This window comes from Lotus japonicus, chromosome 4 (genome assembly GCF_012489685.1).
Source record: "Lotus japonicus ecotype B-129 chromosome 4, LjGifu_v1.2".
NCBI classification, from domain to species: domain Eukaryota; kingdom Viridiplantae; phylum Streptophyta; class Magnoliopsida; order Fabales; family Fabaceae; genus Lotus; species Lotus japonicus.
In genome coordinates this window covers 72,728,866-72,746,553 of record NC_080044.1, presented here as the reverse complement: position 1 = coordinate 72,746,553, position 17,688 = coordinate 72,728,866, and the positions used below count along the sequence as shown (strand labels likewise).

The window sequence follows — 17,688 nt, the reverse complement described above, 5'->3', positions numbered from 1 at the left end:
ATGAAAATTGCATGGAGGAGATGAATTCCATGGAGGAGATAGTGGAGTTAGGCAGGGTTTTAAGAGGGTTTTTGCTGATGGGATGTATTATTGATTTAAATCACTTATCACAGATTTTATATTAAGATAAAATCATGAAATAAACAACATAAATCATAATCAAATCTAAAATTTACAAATGTACTAAATAAATATAGATAAAAACTATCAAAATCTAGCAAATCACAAAAAAAACTCATAAAATCCGGAATTAATTAAAAATCCGAAAATTCAATAAAAATACCATAAAAAATAATTAATACTCTAAAAATAAATAATAATATAAATTAAGATAAAATACAGAAATAAACAACATAAATCCTAATTAAATCTAAAATTTAAAAATGTACTAAATAAAAATAGATAAAAACTATCAAAATCTAGCAAATCACAATAAAAACTCATAAAATCCGGAATTAATTAAAAATCCGAAAATTCAATAAAAATACCATAAAAGTTAATTAATACTCTAAAAATAAATCAAAAATAAATTAAGATAAAATCAAGAAATAAAAAACCTAAATTCTAATCAAATCTAAAATTTAAAAATGTATTTTTTTATTAAGGAGAAATAAGGTAAGGAAAAATCAGGGCACATGTGGCAAGTGGGGCCAAGGAGAAAGAGCTTACATGTAAAATATTAGGTGAGAATTAATCTAGGAGCGACACGTCACTAACTTGGCCTGTGAGAGCGACACGTCATGCTAGAAGTTGTTCTTTTCTAATATATATTGATATTGATATTGATATTGATATTGATTTAAGTTGTGTGAATTAACATTAGTTAATTATAATATTTTTTTGTCATTAATATCAATTATGTGAATTATTAATTTAATTCTTATACATGTATTATGATGATGATATATTATGTTTTTGTTATTAAATGGTCTATGATGAGTTAGGCCAGTTAAAAACGCCCAATAAAAGGACCTTGGTCTCATTTGATGACATATAAATCGTTTCCCCATTGTACAATTTACCTAGAGCAAAAAACATGTTACCATCATATAGGGAACAATTCTACTCTCTGTCGTTCACACTTCTCATGTGGAACTAAGAACATAACTAAAATAATGAGTTCTTCAATCCTTCCTGATATACAATTACTTTTACACTATTGGATCACAACATATTATAATTTGTATCTATGTCTATATAATATATTTGGATTCATTAAATTCAGCAAAATCTACACATAAAAATGGACCTATAGCCTATTTAATTTTTTTTTAGATAAGTCAAAATTGTACTGATTACGAAGTACAAGGGGTACTTCAACCCAATACAAGAAAAATAGAATACAAAGCTCAAAACAGAAATAAAAAACTAGAAACAGTACAAAAACAAGTAGAAAACCAGTTAATTGAATACCTCACTTGATGTATCATTTCAAAAAAAAAAATTAAGTTTTAAGAAGTTAAATACATCTCCATTATTCTTACGTTATCCTATAACATATAAATAATCATGCAATCCTATTTATGAATAATTTAATTTTAGCTTGTTGGTCTATTTACATATGTTTTTCTTATCAAGTTAATTAATTATCTTATTTATAGAACAAACCTTTAAATAAGCTAATAGATCTGGATTTTCATAATCAGATTAAATCTAGAAAAAAAAATCTATAATAAATAACATACTACACCAAGACCTTAAATTTTGTAAACAAACCAAAATCTATATTTATGCAACCATATATATGAGTGGAAATCTGTAGAGAAAAACAAAGTAAGTCAGATATGCTCTTATAACTCATTAGTATCTGGAAGATTCTTATGGCGAAACCTTATGAAGTTTTTTTTTTTGATAAGCCATAAGACAAAACCTTATGAAGTGATACAAGGGTGTATCTCAGCCACATTTAATTTGTTTTATTTCTCCTTACACACTTACGTGGTGTTTAGTGCTTTCATTCCGAAGCTTTGGGAAACACTGAAAATCAGAAATTTCTTTTGGCCAGTGATAACCGGAACATAAATATTTGAACTTTCTTTTTACATAGAAAAGGGAAATATTTGACTTTTCTTTTCTTGATCAAGGTATCCCACAACCGACAGCCGTAAGACTAATTCCTCGCCTCACGGTCAGCGCACTAAACGGTAGGGGCTGGCCAAAATAAGCGACAGACACATGTTTTATGACATGTTAATTTTTCATAATTTTAATTTTATAGTACTTTTTACTTTCCAAAAATTAATTCTAGTTGATTATGCCCAAAACACCTACGGACAAGAATTTTTTTTCTTTTAAAAAAAGTTTTTCTACATCCTAAATTGGGAATTTTTTTCTGTACTCTTATACTACTACAAACTCTCAATCTTGAAGCATGATCCCTATTTTTATGGTAAGATCAAGAAAATAAAAATTAAATATTACTTTTTATAAGAATTACATTTTCACTCTAAATATAAAATATTAATTATAGTACATAATTTATTGGGATAAAAAAACGGTGTAAATGAAAAGAAATGGGTTGTCTAAATGACCCATGATAAAGTTTGGGTTAAATAACTCATCATCCAATCACATTGGAGATAAGTGAGTTGGAATTTCTATATTTTATTTATTAATTTATTTTCAATGTGATTGGATGATGAGTTATTTAACCCAAACTTTATCATATGTCATTTAGACGAAATCATCTCAAACTCTCTCGATGTTGGCTGTTTAATTTATATCTTGTCGTTGCCTATCTCACATCTAACAATTAAATACAGTCTACGTAAATCATTGATGGTAATGAATAAGCATGGAGTAATTACACAAAGATATACAAATAAATAGTGTAGCCAATTTGGGTTGATATAATTTATTACAAGTTACAATTGTCCTTGAGAATTATCTCAAGTGATAAGAATCAGAGGTCACAAGGATTGAGTGAGATGAATAATGAAAATTCAGGGTTTTCGAACTCTGAATAGAGACTAATTTACTAACACATTTGCCTATAAAAAACTCCAAAATTTTAAAAAATTATTATTCTTAAATTAGAAAAAAGAGGATAAGTATTGTATTTCATTGTGAGCGGAATGCACGGTACTACAGGACTACCAGAGAATGACACTTGAGTCCTTAAATTGCGTGCCCGAAACCCTGATCCTGAAAGCAACAAGGTATTTAGTCAAAGTTCAGTTATGTAGAGGACTTAGCACCATAACATAACCGTAATTTCGTCCACTCATTCCTCATCATACTCACTTCACAGTCACAATTTCGAAATATAATTAAAAAATAAAACAGATTAACTGCCATTTCCATTTTCATCAGAACCTGCTCTCTCTCTCTCTCTCTCTATATATATATATATATATATATATTCATTCATTTTTCAGCTCCTATTTCTTGTTACTTCCTACCTTCAGGTACGTGATCAGTTCATATTTGATTCTATTTCTACCTATACATTCTTCAAGATCCTTTCAGCTTCATCACTTGTTCACAATTTGTAGCTACTGTATAGTTATTTTGGTAAATATTTTCTTCTTTTTTGATTGATCATTATCCCAATATAATGATGATCTGAATTTTTTTACAAAGATCGATCAGGAAAAAATGAAAAGAAGTTGAGTTAATTGATTGGAAAATCACTTTCTTCTCTTTCCATGGCTTTGTTTTGGGTGTTTCTGTTGAAATGAGATATTTGATCCTTTACAAGAACGAATACTGAATCTCAGTGGCTCGTGGCAGTGGCAGGATGAAATATTTAATCATTTATATTATTGATGTGTGCTTTTATATGTTTTTTGTTGGTGAATGAATTGAAAACATGCCAATTTCATGTTATCTGCATCAGAATTCCTTGAAGCAGAAGGACCAGAAACAGAGGAAAGATGTCTTCAATAGTGAAAGGCACACTCTTAAGAACCACACCAGATTTGAGCAACAATAATGGGATTTTGAATGGGAACAAGCATGTGCCGCAGATTGGTGGGAGAAGAGCCACAAAACTTCAGTGGCAAGACTTGCAGGTTCGAGTTAAATCAAATTCGATTCGAGGACAAGCGATCCTCAACCCAGCAACACCACCGTCAGCAACACCATCACCATCGCCACCAGCCACACCAAAAGCCATCACAAAGGTACATACACACATTAGTATTACATTTAACATACTCAAAGTTAAGACTCTTCATCTCTCGTATTGTTAGACAATAGAACCCGATGCTGAAAGCTCTTCACATACACTCCGTATGTGTTGAGAACTGTTTCTTGTAGAATATGTTCATCATATTTAACATTGATTACAAAATAAATAAATAAAGTACAAATAAATTTCAATTAAAATGAGGGGCCTGTCTCAAATAAGAGAATGTGAATCATAAGAAGGAAGTGCACTGAACATTAAATTAAACATGTATTCTTTAGATTGAGCCATAAATAATTGAACTGGACCGAGAAAATGATCAAATGAACCTTTTTTGAGAATATATAGTATTGCCCCTAAAAACAGAGATCAGCATATTACTCTTTTAAGAATTAAGGTTTATATTTTATTTCAGAATTTAATTACTATACACTAATAATGTAAATATGTTTACACAATCATTGAATTATAATTCATCGAATTTGCATGTTATAATACATAACTTACATAAAAAAAATGCCGTTTGTTATTTGCCACTACAAAAAATTTAGCATATAATGGTTTGTGCCTATTTGGGGCGTGGCTAAACTCAGGTCATGGGATTTTGGTGATAGCCCTTTCCTTTTGTCAAATGAAAGGAGAGTGTTGACTGTGACTTTTTCAAATGTTGAGTTATTAACAAGATCACTACACCACGAAGCTTGTTTCTGGACCACAAAAATGTCAAAAGAACCTCTAATATGTGCCCAAGGATTAACTCATACTTTCTTTCTTCTCCTTTTTTTTCTTTTCTTCTTACCTCTATCCTCCTTCGACCTCTTTCCACCCCAAAGAGGGGTGTGAAAGCAACATTATTCAAGATCAAGTGTCCATTTGTTTTAGCTTTGCACCACCCACAACGCGCATTTTTTCATAATGGCTAAGTGCAATGATTGTGCCCCAACACGCGTTGGAGTCTCCTCAACGCTCACCCAAACTGGCCCAGACAAGGCTGGACCGGTAAAATATATTTTTCCATTTATCAAAAAATAATTGAAATTAAAGTAAGAAAATATTTAAAATTTAATATATTTTTCATTTGCGGAGATACTTGTGTTAGATTAATAATGATAGCTCAAGTGGTAAGAGTTGGGAAAACATGAGTTTGGGAGGGAAAGGTCCGCGGGGTTGATTCTTTAAGGGTGTAATTTATTTTTCCAATATACCAAAAAACAAAAAGTGGTGAAAATTACTTTAAAAAATTGAAAAATAATTAATATTAAAAGCATTTTTATTTTAAATTACATTTTTTATTCAAATAGAAACTAAATATAGAAAAATTAATAAATTATGTTGTTTATCAATTGGGGCTAAGCTTTCTCTCTCCCCCCCCCCCCCGCCCCTCAATTTTGGATTCTTGCCTTAAGAATATACTTTTGCAGTTGTCATTCTTTAAAATGTTGAAATTTACACCACAATTTAAAAGTCAAATAGGCACATTTTTTTGAATTTTTCATACACTACTAGTAACTTAAGTATAAAGGAATTATGAAAGAAGAAGAAACTGAAGTGAATTTTTTTTCTCTGCTTTTGTTTAAACAGCGGGCATTCACTTTTGGCAAAGGTAAAAGTGAAGGAAACAAGGCCATGAAGTCCTTGGTAAGTATTCTTTATCTTGCTATACATATGTTATTTTTCTGGCTGATGAAACACTAATGCATGTTATGTTAAGCAAAACTTGACTTGCTACTTTTAATGTAATGATAAAAAAAATCCTTTGAATTGATGAACAATTGCATGTATGTTAATTATAGTTGGGAGGAAAAGGGGCCAACTTGGCAGAAATGGCAACCATTGGTTTATCTGTGCCCCCTGGACTCACTATATCAACTGAAGCATGTCAAGAGTATCAAGATAATGGAAAGAAGATACCAGAAGGCTTGTGGGATGAGATACTTGAAGGCCTGGATTTTGTGGAGAATGAAATGAAGGCTGCTCTTGGGAATCCTTCCAAACCTCTCCTCGTCTCAGTGCGGTCTGGTGCTGCGGTATGCACGAACGATTTTATATTATATTTCTAACAAACTCAATATAGATAAACTCAAATAAGCTTGTACCCAAACATGCTCTTAGTGAGGCATATGTAAAAGGCCTATGAAAAATGGTATAATGTATGTACTATGGAAGGATTGGACTGCAAATGTTAAGTGATAAATTTTTCTGCATGACTAGAAGTCGAGTTCAAGCATCTTTGGATCAATTTCTTTTTTCCCAGAGTTAATTCTAGACTTAAGTTTCTCACCAGAATTGATTCTGGTTTTAGAATCAATTGTTATGTATTTTAACATTGCCTTTAGTTTCCATTTATCAAACAACCATGCAAGAAAATTGTACTACTGTGATAGCTTGATGCAACTAAAATTAGGATTTCAATCCAAGTTTTAGCTTCAAAGTTATTGATATGAACCATTAATAACATTTGCTTTTTATCTAAACAATAAATTAGTTTATGCTACTTGTTATGAACATGATTTGCTCTGGCTATTGAAATGTTCTACTGTATTTAAAAGGTGTGCTTTACTTTGATTTGAATTTGATTCCTCTTTTTGAGGGGCTTAACATGTTTATAGCACAAACTTACTTGTTTCCTATTTGTTTACAAGATATCCATGCCTGGAATGATGGACACAGTTCTCAATCTTGGATTGAATGATGAAGTGGTTGCTGGGTTGGCTGCGAAAAGTGGGGAGCGGTTTGCTTACGATTCTTTTAGACGTTTCATAGACATGTTTGGAGGCGTTGTAAGTGGATCTTTTACACCCTTAATGAACTCAATCTGTTAGTGTCTTTCATTGCTCTAACTGATCTTTATATTATCTTAAGGTAATGGACATTCCACACTCGTTGTTTGAGGAGAAGTTAGAAAAGCTCAAGAATTCAAAAGGTGTTAAACTCGACACTGATCTAACAGCCACTGATCTCAAAAATCTGGTTGAGCAGTACAAGAATGTCTACTTTGAAGCTAAGGGAGAGAAGTTTCCCTCAGGTTCTGAGTGCAACACCATCAACTTCTTCCTGTTTTGTTGTTATTCATGTGAGGAAGTAAAAAGAAAATGCTCATCTTCCTTGTTGAATTACCAATTGCAGATCCAAAGAAGCAGCTAGAGTTAGCTGTTAAAGCTGTTTTTAACTCTTGGGATAGCCCAAGGGCTATTAAGTACCGAAGCATTAATCAGATAACAGGGCTAATGGGAACTGCAGTGAACATTCAATCCATGGTATTTGGTAATATGGGGAATACTTCCGGAACTGGTGTTCTATTCACTAGAAATCCAAGCACTGGGGAAAATAAACTTTATGGAGAGTTTCTGATCAATGCTCAGGTTGCATATCATATCCTAGTTATTCTTATACTTTCATACCATTATTATCTTTACTAGTTTTGGTGTTGATGTTTATTCTAAATTATTTTTAATAGGGAGAGGATGTAGTTGCTGGAATCAGAACACCTCAAGATTTGGAGACCATGAGAACTTGCATGCCAGAAGCTTACAAGGAACTTGTGGAGAACTGTGAAATTCTAGAGAAACATTACAAGGATATGATGGTGAAATTTCAACCCGTTATATATATTTTCTATTTGACTAGAGATATAGATAAATGATTTCAATAGAGCAATGCTCATGTCACGTATGAGCTAGCTTTTGGCTTAGAGGTATGTCTAACCTGAATTCTAAGAATGCCGAAAGGTAAAGCTTCTGATATTGCTATTTTATTATTGTAGGATATTGAGTTCACTGTTCAAGAAAACAGGCTGTGGATGTTGCAATGTAGAACTGGAAAGCGTACCGGTAAAGGTGCAGTGAAAATAGCTGTAGATATGGTTAAGGAGGGACTTGTTGATACTCGTTCCGCCATCAAGATGGTAGAGCCACAACATCTGGATCAGCTACTTCACCCACAGGTACATACTTTGTGCTGAAGTTGCCATTTTCCATAGATGAGGGCGCCTTCAACTTCCTGTTATAATTGATCAAAACAACTTTGAAACATCAAATTAAATTTCCATATTCAAATGTAAGATACTAAAGTGTTCTTGATTGCCTTATGTTTATTTTGTTAGTTTGAGGATCCATCTACTTACAAGGACAAAGTGATTGCCACTGGCTTGCCTGCATCCCCTGGAGCTGCAATAGGGCAAGTTGTGTTCACAGCTCATGATGCTGAAGAATGGCACGCACAAGGAAAAAATGCCATCTTGGTATTCCTTTTTATTATCAAGCAACAAATTTTATTTTCTCTTCTGTGTTCCCCTTCTTGATATAAGCTTGAACCTACCAATTTAGCTTTAGATAGGAAAATCTAGAGGTGCATTAGTGAAAATACTCACTTTTACAAGATTTTATGGTTAGGATGCAAATGCTGTCTTAACTTAGTTTCATGGTTAGGTTAAACAAACCATCCACTAAGCATGTTTGGATTCACATTTAAATCTTCAAGAATCATTTCTAAGCTACCAGGAGTAGCTCTCCTAGATTTAATTTTCCTTCCAGCGTAAAAATCTACCATGTACCAAACTGGCGCATTAGAAATCATTAAATGCTAATCCATTATTGCATTATTGAAGGTGAGGACAGAGACAAGTCCAGAGGACATTGGGGGTATGCATGCAGCTGCTGGAATTTTGACAGCTAGAGGTGGTATGACTTCTCATGCTGCTGTCGTAGCGCGTGGATGGGGAAAGTGTTGTGTTTCTGGCTGCTCTGATATCCAAGTAAATGATGTTGAGAAGGTAACTCCAGAATTTTTGTTAGCAATGAAGACATGTCTGTAAGAGTAAATACCCAAAATTGTTCACAAGAAATTTAACAGTTCTACACTTAGTTCCTGATAATGAAAAAATTCCACTATAGTCCCTAAAAATCCCAAACATTAGCCATATTAGTCATTCTGAGGACCAATATGTATAATGTCTTGAAACTAATATGATTGACATTTCGTGATTTAAAGGATTAGGATTAATTTTTTGAGTCCTCATGGACTAATGTGTCTGCTGCCAAATGTTTCAGTCTTTCAGAGACAAATTTGGAGATTTACTCTATTTGGTGAAAGATCTTCATGTTCTTAGTAACTAAGTATAATCTCAATTGATAATGATAATGCAGGTGGTTGTAATCGGGGGTAAGATGATAACGGAAGGCGATTGGCTCTCGCTGAATGGATCCACAGGTGAGGTGATACTGGGAAAGCAAGCACTTTCTCCTCCTGCTCTAAGTGAAGATTTGGAAACTTTCATGTCTTGGGCTGATGAAATAAGAAATCTGAAGGTGCTTCATATTCTTTATTTCAACAGAATTTGAGTTGAATCGAAGTATCTTCACTAATATCATTGTTGTCTACCAGGTTTTGGCAAATGCTGACACACCTGAAGATGCTCTAGCTGCAAGAAAAAATGGTGCACAAGGGATTGGACTTTGCAGGACAGAACACATGGTACAAATAAATATTCAACTCTTGCTAGAACTAAATGAAAGCATGAATTTATTACTCTTGAATTAATTGACACGGAGTAGCTACAAATTATTTGTTGCATGTTTTGGTGTGTTTTAGTTTTTTGCTTCAGATGAAAGGATAAAGGCTGTGAGAAGGATGATAATGGCCGTTACGCCGGAGCAGAGGAAAGCTGCACTAGACTTGTTGCTACCATATCAGAGATCAGATTTTGAGGGAATCTTTCGTGCAATGGATGGCCTCCCAGTGACAATCCGATTGTTAGATCCTCCACTTCATGAATTTCTTCCAGAAGGTGACTTGGAGCATATTGTGAGTGAACTAACTTCCCAAACAGGCATGAAAGAAGAAGAAATCTTCTCAAGGATTGAAAAACTATCAGAAGTGAATCCCATGCTCGGTTTTCGTGGCTGCAGGTTTGTCCCCCTTCTTATGATGCTTCTCTTAGAAATATAATATAAAAATATTCAATTGTGGCTTCTGCAAACAGCTTAAGCTTTTGAGATCGTTGGTTCATGATATGGTATCAGCGCTTCTCTGACCAAGCGCTCTAGAGTACTATCTTTGTTGCCCTCATTATTGTAATTAAAAAAGTTGAGTCTCAACATAAGATAGATAGGTCCGTGCATAGTCCACGTTTGAAGCCTAATGAGCTCTCGTGTGTGGGGGCATGTTTGAATTATAATATAAAACTATTCATGCCTCTTCATCCATATGTAATGCAAATCTGCAGTCACAAATGAAGCATCATGGCTCATAATATATTCAATTTATGGATCAATTAGTAAAATAACAATTCCTTATATTTGACAATTGAAATTTTGTGAGCAGGCTAGGAATCTCATACCCAGAATTGACTGAGATGCAGGCCCGTGCAATTTTTCAGGCTGCTGTTTCAATAAGTAACCATGGTATTACAGTTCTTCCTGAGATCATGGTTCCACTTATCGGTACACCTCAGGCATGGTCCTTTCCCTTTTTTATTCTCTTGTGTTATTCTTCCAATTGTTTCACATGTATGATGTATCATATATGAAAAAAAATCCCTATGCTATACTTTGGAACATTATTTATCTTGCATTCCTTTTTCCTTAACGATGTATCTCTTGAAATATATAACATGAAGAACTACTTAGAGTTCTGACATTGATGAAACCCTTGTAAATATTATATAAGCCCAAATTTTGTTTGCAGGAATTAAGGCATCAAGTGAGCGTAATCAGAAATGTTGCTGAGAAAGTGTTCTCTGAGATGGGTTCCTCTCTAAGCTATAAGGTTGGAACTATGATTGAAGTTCCAAGAGCTGCGCTTGTTGCAGATGAGGTAAAACTTATATTGTTATATCTTGAAGATTCACACTTTAACATATAATATGCTCGTTTTATCACCTTGAAACCAAGATTATCATTTGCTGCAACAACAGTTCCAAGGACCATTTTGTCATCATCTTATTACTATACTTTCTAACTTTATAATCCATTTGTGTAGATTGCAAAGGAGGCAGAGTTCTTTTCATTTGGAACCAATGACCTTACTCAGATGACATTTGGATACAGTAGAGATGATGTTGGCAAATTTCTTCCTATATACCTAGCCAACGGGATTTTGCAGCATGATCCATTTGAGGTAAGTTTCTTAACGTACATTTTATGATTACATGAAGGATGGTTTCTGAGTTTGAGTTGTTGACAATACTTGCAGGTAATTGACCAGAAAGGTGTGGGTCAACTCATCAAACTTTGCACAGAAAAGGGTCGTGCCGCAAGACCAAAATTAAAGGTATAAAAGAGTAACTTACCAATTGAGATTTAAACCAACAAATTTCATTACTCATATATTTATTCTTACTATGTGAAATTTTGTGATATAAACATCTGCTTCATTCATTACACCCCTGCAATTAATCTATTAAGTTGATTATCAGATTGGAGTATGTGGAGAGCATGGTGGGGAACCTTCTTCTGTTGCATTCTTTGCTCAACTTGGGCTTGACTATGTATCATGTTCTCCTTTTAGGTAAAATTTTCAGTTCTACATTATCTGCAAAAGAAATATTAGTATTTTCAATTGTCACACTGAAAAATCTGAGGACTCCTTTGCAGGGTTCCAATTGCTAGGCTAGCGGCAGCTCAAGTAGAAGTTTAAGAGACAATGCAAATAATAGTGTGGTTTGAAAGAACATGTTCATAAGAAATGGGGTCAGATGAAGGAAAGCTACTAACATGCTTATGGAAGTGAAAGAAAGGGAAATTGATAGACAAATCTTTGGAGATAAAAATAAAGACAATGGCGAAAACATTGTGTGCAAAGATTCATTCAATGTTTCTTTAGTGATTTGATTGCATAATGTGTCTTGGTATATTTCTTGTATGAGACACTTGTGTTGACATATTGGTATGTCATGCCATAAAATAAGATTGGTTATGTCAAGATCTTGTACATGTTCTATTTTATCACTAATAAAATCTTTGAAAGTTTCTTCAATGCATCATATGATATTTCTTAATGGATCATGTTGTCAAGAGAAAGTTAAGAATGAGTCCCACATCATGTAATAAACACTGAACTTGGCATGACAACTGATATAAATATGCAGAAGCTATGTTAAGTTGAGCAAGCAGCCTCGCATTAAGCACAAAGCGAACTATTCTTTCGCCTTTTACTAAAGAATACCGTGTGCTTGTTGCAATAAAAGGCAGACGCTAATTTTTTGAAGGGATTCTTTCATTTGAAAGGAACCCTATAAATTCTAGTTAAACTTTTAATCGTAATATCTTATTTTAAACTAAGTTTATTTGAATAAGATTATTCCAATACTTGTGAAATTAAATTATAGATCAAAGCCAGGTTTTTTTTTTATAAGCAAATGAAATATATTAAAATGAAGTACAAGGGGTATTTCAACCCAATACAAGAGGAGAGATGGAAAAGAGAAGTACAATGAATTTACCGAATAAAAGAACTGATCCCACACTAATAGATGAACCCACCACCCATCACCTCCAAGGAGATAGATTATAGAAATCAAGCCTCATTAAAACCTTACTAGGAAAAACCCCCTTGGGAAAATCTGGTGAAGGAAAAAGAGTACTACATCAAAGCCTAGGTACAACTGTATTATTGTGAACTGATTTAAAGTTTAGGAATCTCAAATATACATCCATGTATATCAAAATGTTTGATTGCTGTTACAAAGATACTTCCATATGTAATTGAATTGAAGAGGAACTAAAAGACAACACGCAACAGAAAAACAAAAACTAAGAGCAACAAAGCCTATAAGAAGCTAAAAGAGGGATAACACAATCAAGGAGAAGAGTCCAAAGCTTGAGGTTATCCATCTTACAAAACCCATAGGAAGGCATTATATCAGCACTATAATTAGCCTCCCTTCGAACATGCTTGAATATAACTATCCGAGGAAGTAAGGACACGAGATAGTCTCTTGCAAAGGTTGCATTTATAACCGTGGACCCTGAATGGCCCTCCTCAAGCTTAATAGCGTCTAGTGAATTACTCTCACATATCACTCTACCATAGCCCAGGTCTCATGCTAGAATTAGACCATGATTAATAGCTGAAATTTCTGGAAGTAAGACAGAAGAGCTCGAAAGTGAGCTTGAAAAAGTTTCCTGCTCAGGTAGCAATTTCTGCTCTAAGAAGCCCCCTATGATCTTGAAATCTAAAAATCAAATCAGGGAGGAACATTAGCTTATTAACTCTTAATCTCTTATTGATATATGTTAAATCTTTACTTATGAACATTCTTATCATTTGCTATACTTTTGATACAACAACAGAAGGAATAATGTACAACAATAGCTTACAAGTTGATCATAATTTTTTCCTATCAAAACTCCAAATTTGAGCATTCATATACTTTTAAAGACTCACGGTTATGATTCAAATTGAAACACCCAACTCAAATAGCTGAAGTGCCTTTTAAAGTCTAATATCAGCCTTGACATGAATGCTGGTCATACAAACGAGCCGTAAGATTAATCAGAGAGGAGTACACAAAGCCAACCAAAGTTTCAAAAGAACGCAATTAACGCAGCTCAAGTCCCACACAAAAGCAAAAGATAAGAAGAACTTTGATATTTTCAGAAAATCTCTTCATGTATCATATGATAATTCTTAATGGACATGTTTTTCATATAAGCTGCTTTAGCCTATGTCATTTGTTTGATTTTGTGCTTGACATTAGTATGTTGAAACTTAAAAGTTAAGAATGAGTCCCACATCATGTAATTAACACATGACATCTTATATAAATATGCCATACTAGCACCCGGTCTCTCAATAATCAAAAGGTCATTATTCTTTGACTATTTTAAAGGAAGGCAGGATCAAAATTCTTTTGACCGGTTGTGATCATCTCTTTCTCAGGTCTGGAAATGTATTCACATCATTTTTCAGATCAGGAAATTATGTGACCACAACTGCTAAAAGAAAATTATTTTAAAAGTGCTTTTAAACGGATTCTTCCATTCCATTTGGAAGAGACTCTATAAATTTTAGTTCAAATTTCAATGACAATTATGGAATCCTATTTTAAACTTATTTAAAGCCAAGTTTACGGGAATTGCTTATGCCAATACATTAAATTATTGAAAACAGACTAGTATCTTCTGTAATGTTGTTATCCATGAACTTCAAAAAAAATGATCTAATTAAATCAAAGCCTAGGTATAACTATTGTGAAGTGATTCGAAGTTTAGGAATCTAAATTATACAAATTTGAATATCAAAACGTTTGGTTGCCTGGAAAAAAATATTAGAAAAATATGTAATGAATTTAATAGTTCAGTATAAACATTTTTTACACAGACATTCAATGATGAGTTGCCAAATCAGAAAATAAGATTTTAATTTAATTAAAATTAAAAAAGATCATAAATGTTTTTGAGTACGTGACACTCAATTATTGGATGTCTATGTAAAACATTTTTACATTGAGAGCATAACCATTAAACTCAAATGTAATTTGTATGACATTGAAATCTAAAAAATCAAATTAATGAGGGAAGAACATTCATTCATTTATTATCTTGTAGCGTAATGATCAATTCACTTTTGTTCTTTAATCATGATGTCGGGGTACGATCCTCATCCATAGAAATGGAGCACATTTTGTGATCAGTTATTTACCATTTAGTACGAGTACCAGCGACAAAGAGATTAGTCATTACGGTCGTTGTGGATACATGGACTCACAAAAAACATGTTGAGAATTTGAAGAGGATGGAAGCAAGGAAGTTTGGGCCGGAAGTTTGGGCCGGATCGGACCCAAAGTTGGGCCTTTCAAGTTTTCGTCAAATTTTGACCGAAAGAAGGGGAAGAAGGAGAAAGCTCTGTGTCTTCTTCAACCTTCAACACCGAAGCAGTTTCGTTACAACGACGTCGTTTGATTGCGGTTGCGGTGAAAATCGAATGGGGTGGGAAAGCTACGTGGTGGTGCACAACATAGCAAAGAGGCACAACGTCGGCACACTCGCACGAAGCGCCACCGCCTTCGGCGTCACGGAGCTCATCCTCGTCGGCCGGAGAGACTTCAACTCTTTCGGCAGCCATGGCTCCTCCAACCACCTCCGCTTCCGCCACTTCCACTCTCTCCAAGACGCCCGCCACTACCTCAAGCACGAGAGGGACTGTGATATCTGCGGTGTCGAGATCACCGACGACGCTCTCCCTGTCAACCACCAACCTTTCAGTAAGAACACCGCTTTTCTTCTCGGCAACGAGGGTTCCGGCCTCTCCCCGAAGGAAGTTGAGATTTGTGACTTCTTCGTCTATATCCCGCAATATGGTGGCGGCACTGCTTCCTTGAATGTTACTGTGGCTGCTTCCATTGTTCTTCATCATTTTGCAGGTACCTTTGTTTCTATTCGATTTTATATAGCTTATTAGATCTTTTCAATTGAGACTTTACAAGTTTATAGGTAGAGCTTTTAGAAATATTGCACAAGCTTGTTTCAATTTATGGTATAAGATAAATTCATCCAAACTCACTGTGTAACTGTTAGTGCTGATGATAACTCTCTTAGGATATGATTGCTACAGGGATCTAGATCCTATGTTCTTTTGGGATACTGTTGTGTTTCTTCAGTTACCCTGAGCTTTTGGAAGATTATGTCCTGACATTTTTATGGATGGTTATTGATTCATTTCATACTGTGTGTTTGGAATAATGGTGGAGATATGATCGTAGGCACGTTAAGCCATAAATTGTGAGGGGAGCTTGATAGTAGAATCACTTTTGGAGTGAAAAAATGTTGATCAGCTCATAAACTAAGCTAATTGTATGTTTGGAAACTTGAAGTAAAATCACTTTTAAGCTACTGTGATTATCTTTTAAGGCCGATGGTTTTGATGAGAGAAAAGCTGAAGCAAACATGTTCTTGATTTACATCATACCCTTTATTATGATATTAGTTCCAACTCTTTCTGATATAGATTGGGACCAAGAAACACTTATTGGAGCTTATTCAGCATTTTTTAGTAGAGAAGCTCCAATAGGTGTTCTTTCGTATCCAAATAGGCTTGTATTTCATGTAATACTGTGGTTTCTGAACCTTTTTGTTTGTCAGTTTGGGCAGGTTTTGATGAGAGATCTCGCGATGGAAATAAATTTGTTGTGGCTGAGAGACCTGTAAAACAGAGTCGACGGAATTACTGCGCCGAAGCCGAAGAATCTGTCATTGAAGAGCGTAAAGCTAGACGAGAAAATGCTGCCAATGGTGGTTTCTTTGATGAGACTGAGAGTGGAAATTCATCTTCAAGCCTCCTTGATGCATTGTTTGTGGATGGTTGATGGATTCTGTGTGATTACTTGGGGAGCAATGATCTTTTCATTGTTTGGATGGTAGCTTGACCACTTGAATGCTTCAGTTTTGGTAAAAGAGAATTGACATCTTTCTTACCTATTTGGTGTTGGATTAGAAACTGACTGTTAGATGGCTGGCTTGATTTATGTAGTGTAAACAAAAGAGGTATTGTTTTAGCTGGGGAAGGTTTTTATCTTCATTAGGTGTGTATGTTGTAATTTACTATTTGCTTCACTGCCACCAGTTCAGGATATAATTGGAGATTGTTATACCAGTTTTGTATGGGCTAATTATTTTCATAAATGCTTCTACTGAGACTGCATTTGGAATAATTTGTTCATCCTTATAACATAAGAATTAATACATGTATTTGGTTAAGATTATCGAAAGAGCTTATAACTTACTCATAAGCTTATGACCAACTCTTAGGCAAACAATTCTTTCATGTATTTGGCTTGATAAAATATCCATGGTTTGTCCGAGAAGGGGCATCTTTCTTACCTTGTTGTGCTTGTTTTGCTCTGCTCATGCCCTGTAATGCACATAAACTGGATTTTCGATCTTCTGAGTGCACTTTTTCTGGGTACTAGTCTTCACATCATGGTTGTTATTCCATGAGTTTCAGTTCTCACTTTTCTCATACTACTGCACTTGTACAATCTCTCTCATTTCACATTCCCATCATGAACTACTTCTATTTGTTGTTCATCAGCTCCGTCCACCTCCTCATCAATCTCCCTCATTTCACTGAGACATTCTCTTCCGTTGTTAAACCAATCACTATTTGGACTCCTCTCAGACTCACGGTTTTTGTTGCAACTGTGTCTCACTCGTCCCTTGAATCTCACTGCAGATTGGGCGTCTAATCCCGATGATTGACGATCCACCTCTAGCATTGGTGTCTTCTTGGGTCCTAATTTGTTCTCTTGATCCTCAAAGAAGCAACCTCATGTTGCTTCACTCTAACACTGGGGCTGAATATCACAACCTTGCTCAAACCACAGCAGAACTCCTTTGGTTGCAAACCTTACTGTCTGAGCTTGGTATTACATCCCCTGCAGTGTTTTGTGATAACCTTAGTAAGGTTCTTTCATACAATCCAGTTCTGCACAATCACTATTATTTTCACTGCTTTGCACCTTCTTCTTTATGTTATTTAACAAGTGCCTTCTTCCATTTGAGAGAATTAATTAATGGTAAGTTACAGCTTAACCAAATAATAAGAGCACAGGAAATGAGATG

At 34.5% G+C, this 17,688-nt stretch overlaps 2 protein-coding genes and 1 non-coding gene across 5 annotated transcripts; all 3 read left to right on the top strand.

Annotated features, from left to right (window-relative positions):
- The first annotated feature begins 3,259 nt into the window (after window positions 1–3,259).
- LOC130711422 (pyruvate, phosphate dikinase, chloroplastic) lies at window positions 3,260–12,103 on the top strand. Of its 3 annotated transcripts, none has more exons than XM_057561024.1 (20): window positions 3,260–3,407; window positions 3,839–4,124; window positions 5,711–5,767; window positions 5,923–6,156; window positions 6,772–6,909; window positions 6,992–7,154; window positions 7,256–7,491; window positions 7,587–7,715; window positions 7,893–8,072; window positions 8,232–8,369; window positions 8,736–8,900; window positions 9,274–9,435; window positions 9,512–9,601; window positions 9,719–10,035; window positions 10,451–10,580; window positions 10,814–10,942; window positions 11,108–11,245; window positions 11,321–11,398; window positions 11,544–11,635; window positions 11,722–12,103. In XM_057561024.1, the coding sequence occupies exons 2-20, from the start codon at window positions 3,876–3,878 to the stop codon at window positions 11,762–11,764; spliced, it is 2,868 nt and encodes a 955-aa protein (XP_057417007.1). In that variant the 5' UTR covers window positions 3,260–3,407; window positions 3,839–3,875; the 3' UTR covers window positions 11,765–12,103. The 3 variants fall into 3 exon arrangements, with proteins under 3 accessions (XP_057417007.1, XP_057417009.1, XP_057417010.1); XM_057561026.1 differs by lacking the exon at window positions 3,260–3,407 and adding an exon at window positions 3,498–3,513; XM_057561027.1 differs by lacking the exons at window positions 3,260–3,407; window positions 3,839–4,124 and adding an exon at window positions 4,909–5,128.
- A 135-nt stretch (window positions 12,104–12,238) lies between these two features.
- Window positions 12,239–12,357, top strand: LOC130716368 (U5 spliceosomal RNA). The gene has a single exon (XR_009011985.1). It is a non-coding gene; the product is annotated as a U5 spliceosomal RNA (small nuclear RNA).
- A 2,556-nt stretch (window positions 12,358–14,913) lies between these two features.
- Window positions 14,914–16,829, top strand: LOC130714011 (uncharacterized). Its single transcript, XM_057563863.1, has 2 exons — window positions 14,914–15,491; window positions 16,210–16,829. Exons 1-2 carry the CDS (start codon window positions 15,053–15,055, stop codon window positions 16,431–16,433), a joined length of 663 nt encoding a protein of 220 aa, XP_057419846.1. The 5' UTR covers window positions 14,914–15,052; the 3' UTR covers window positions 16,434–16,829.
- The last annotated feature ends 859 nt before the right edge of the window (window positions 16,830–17,688 follow it).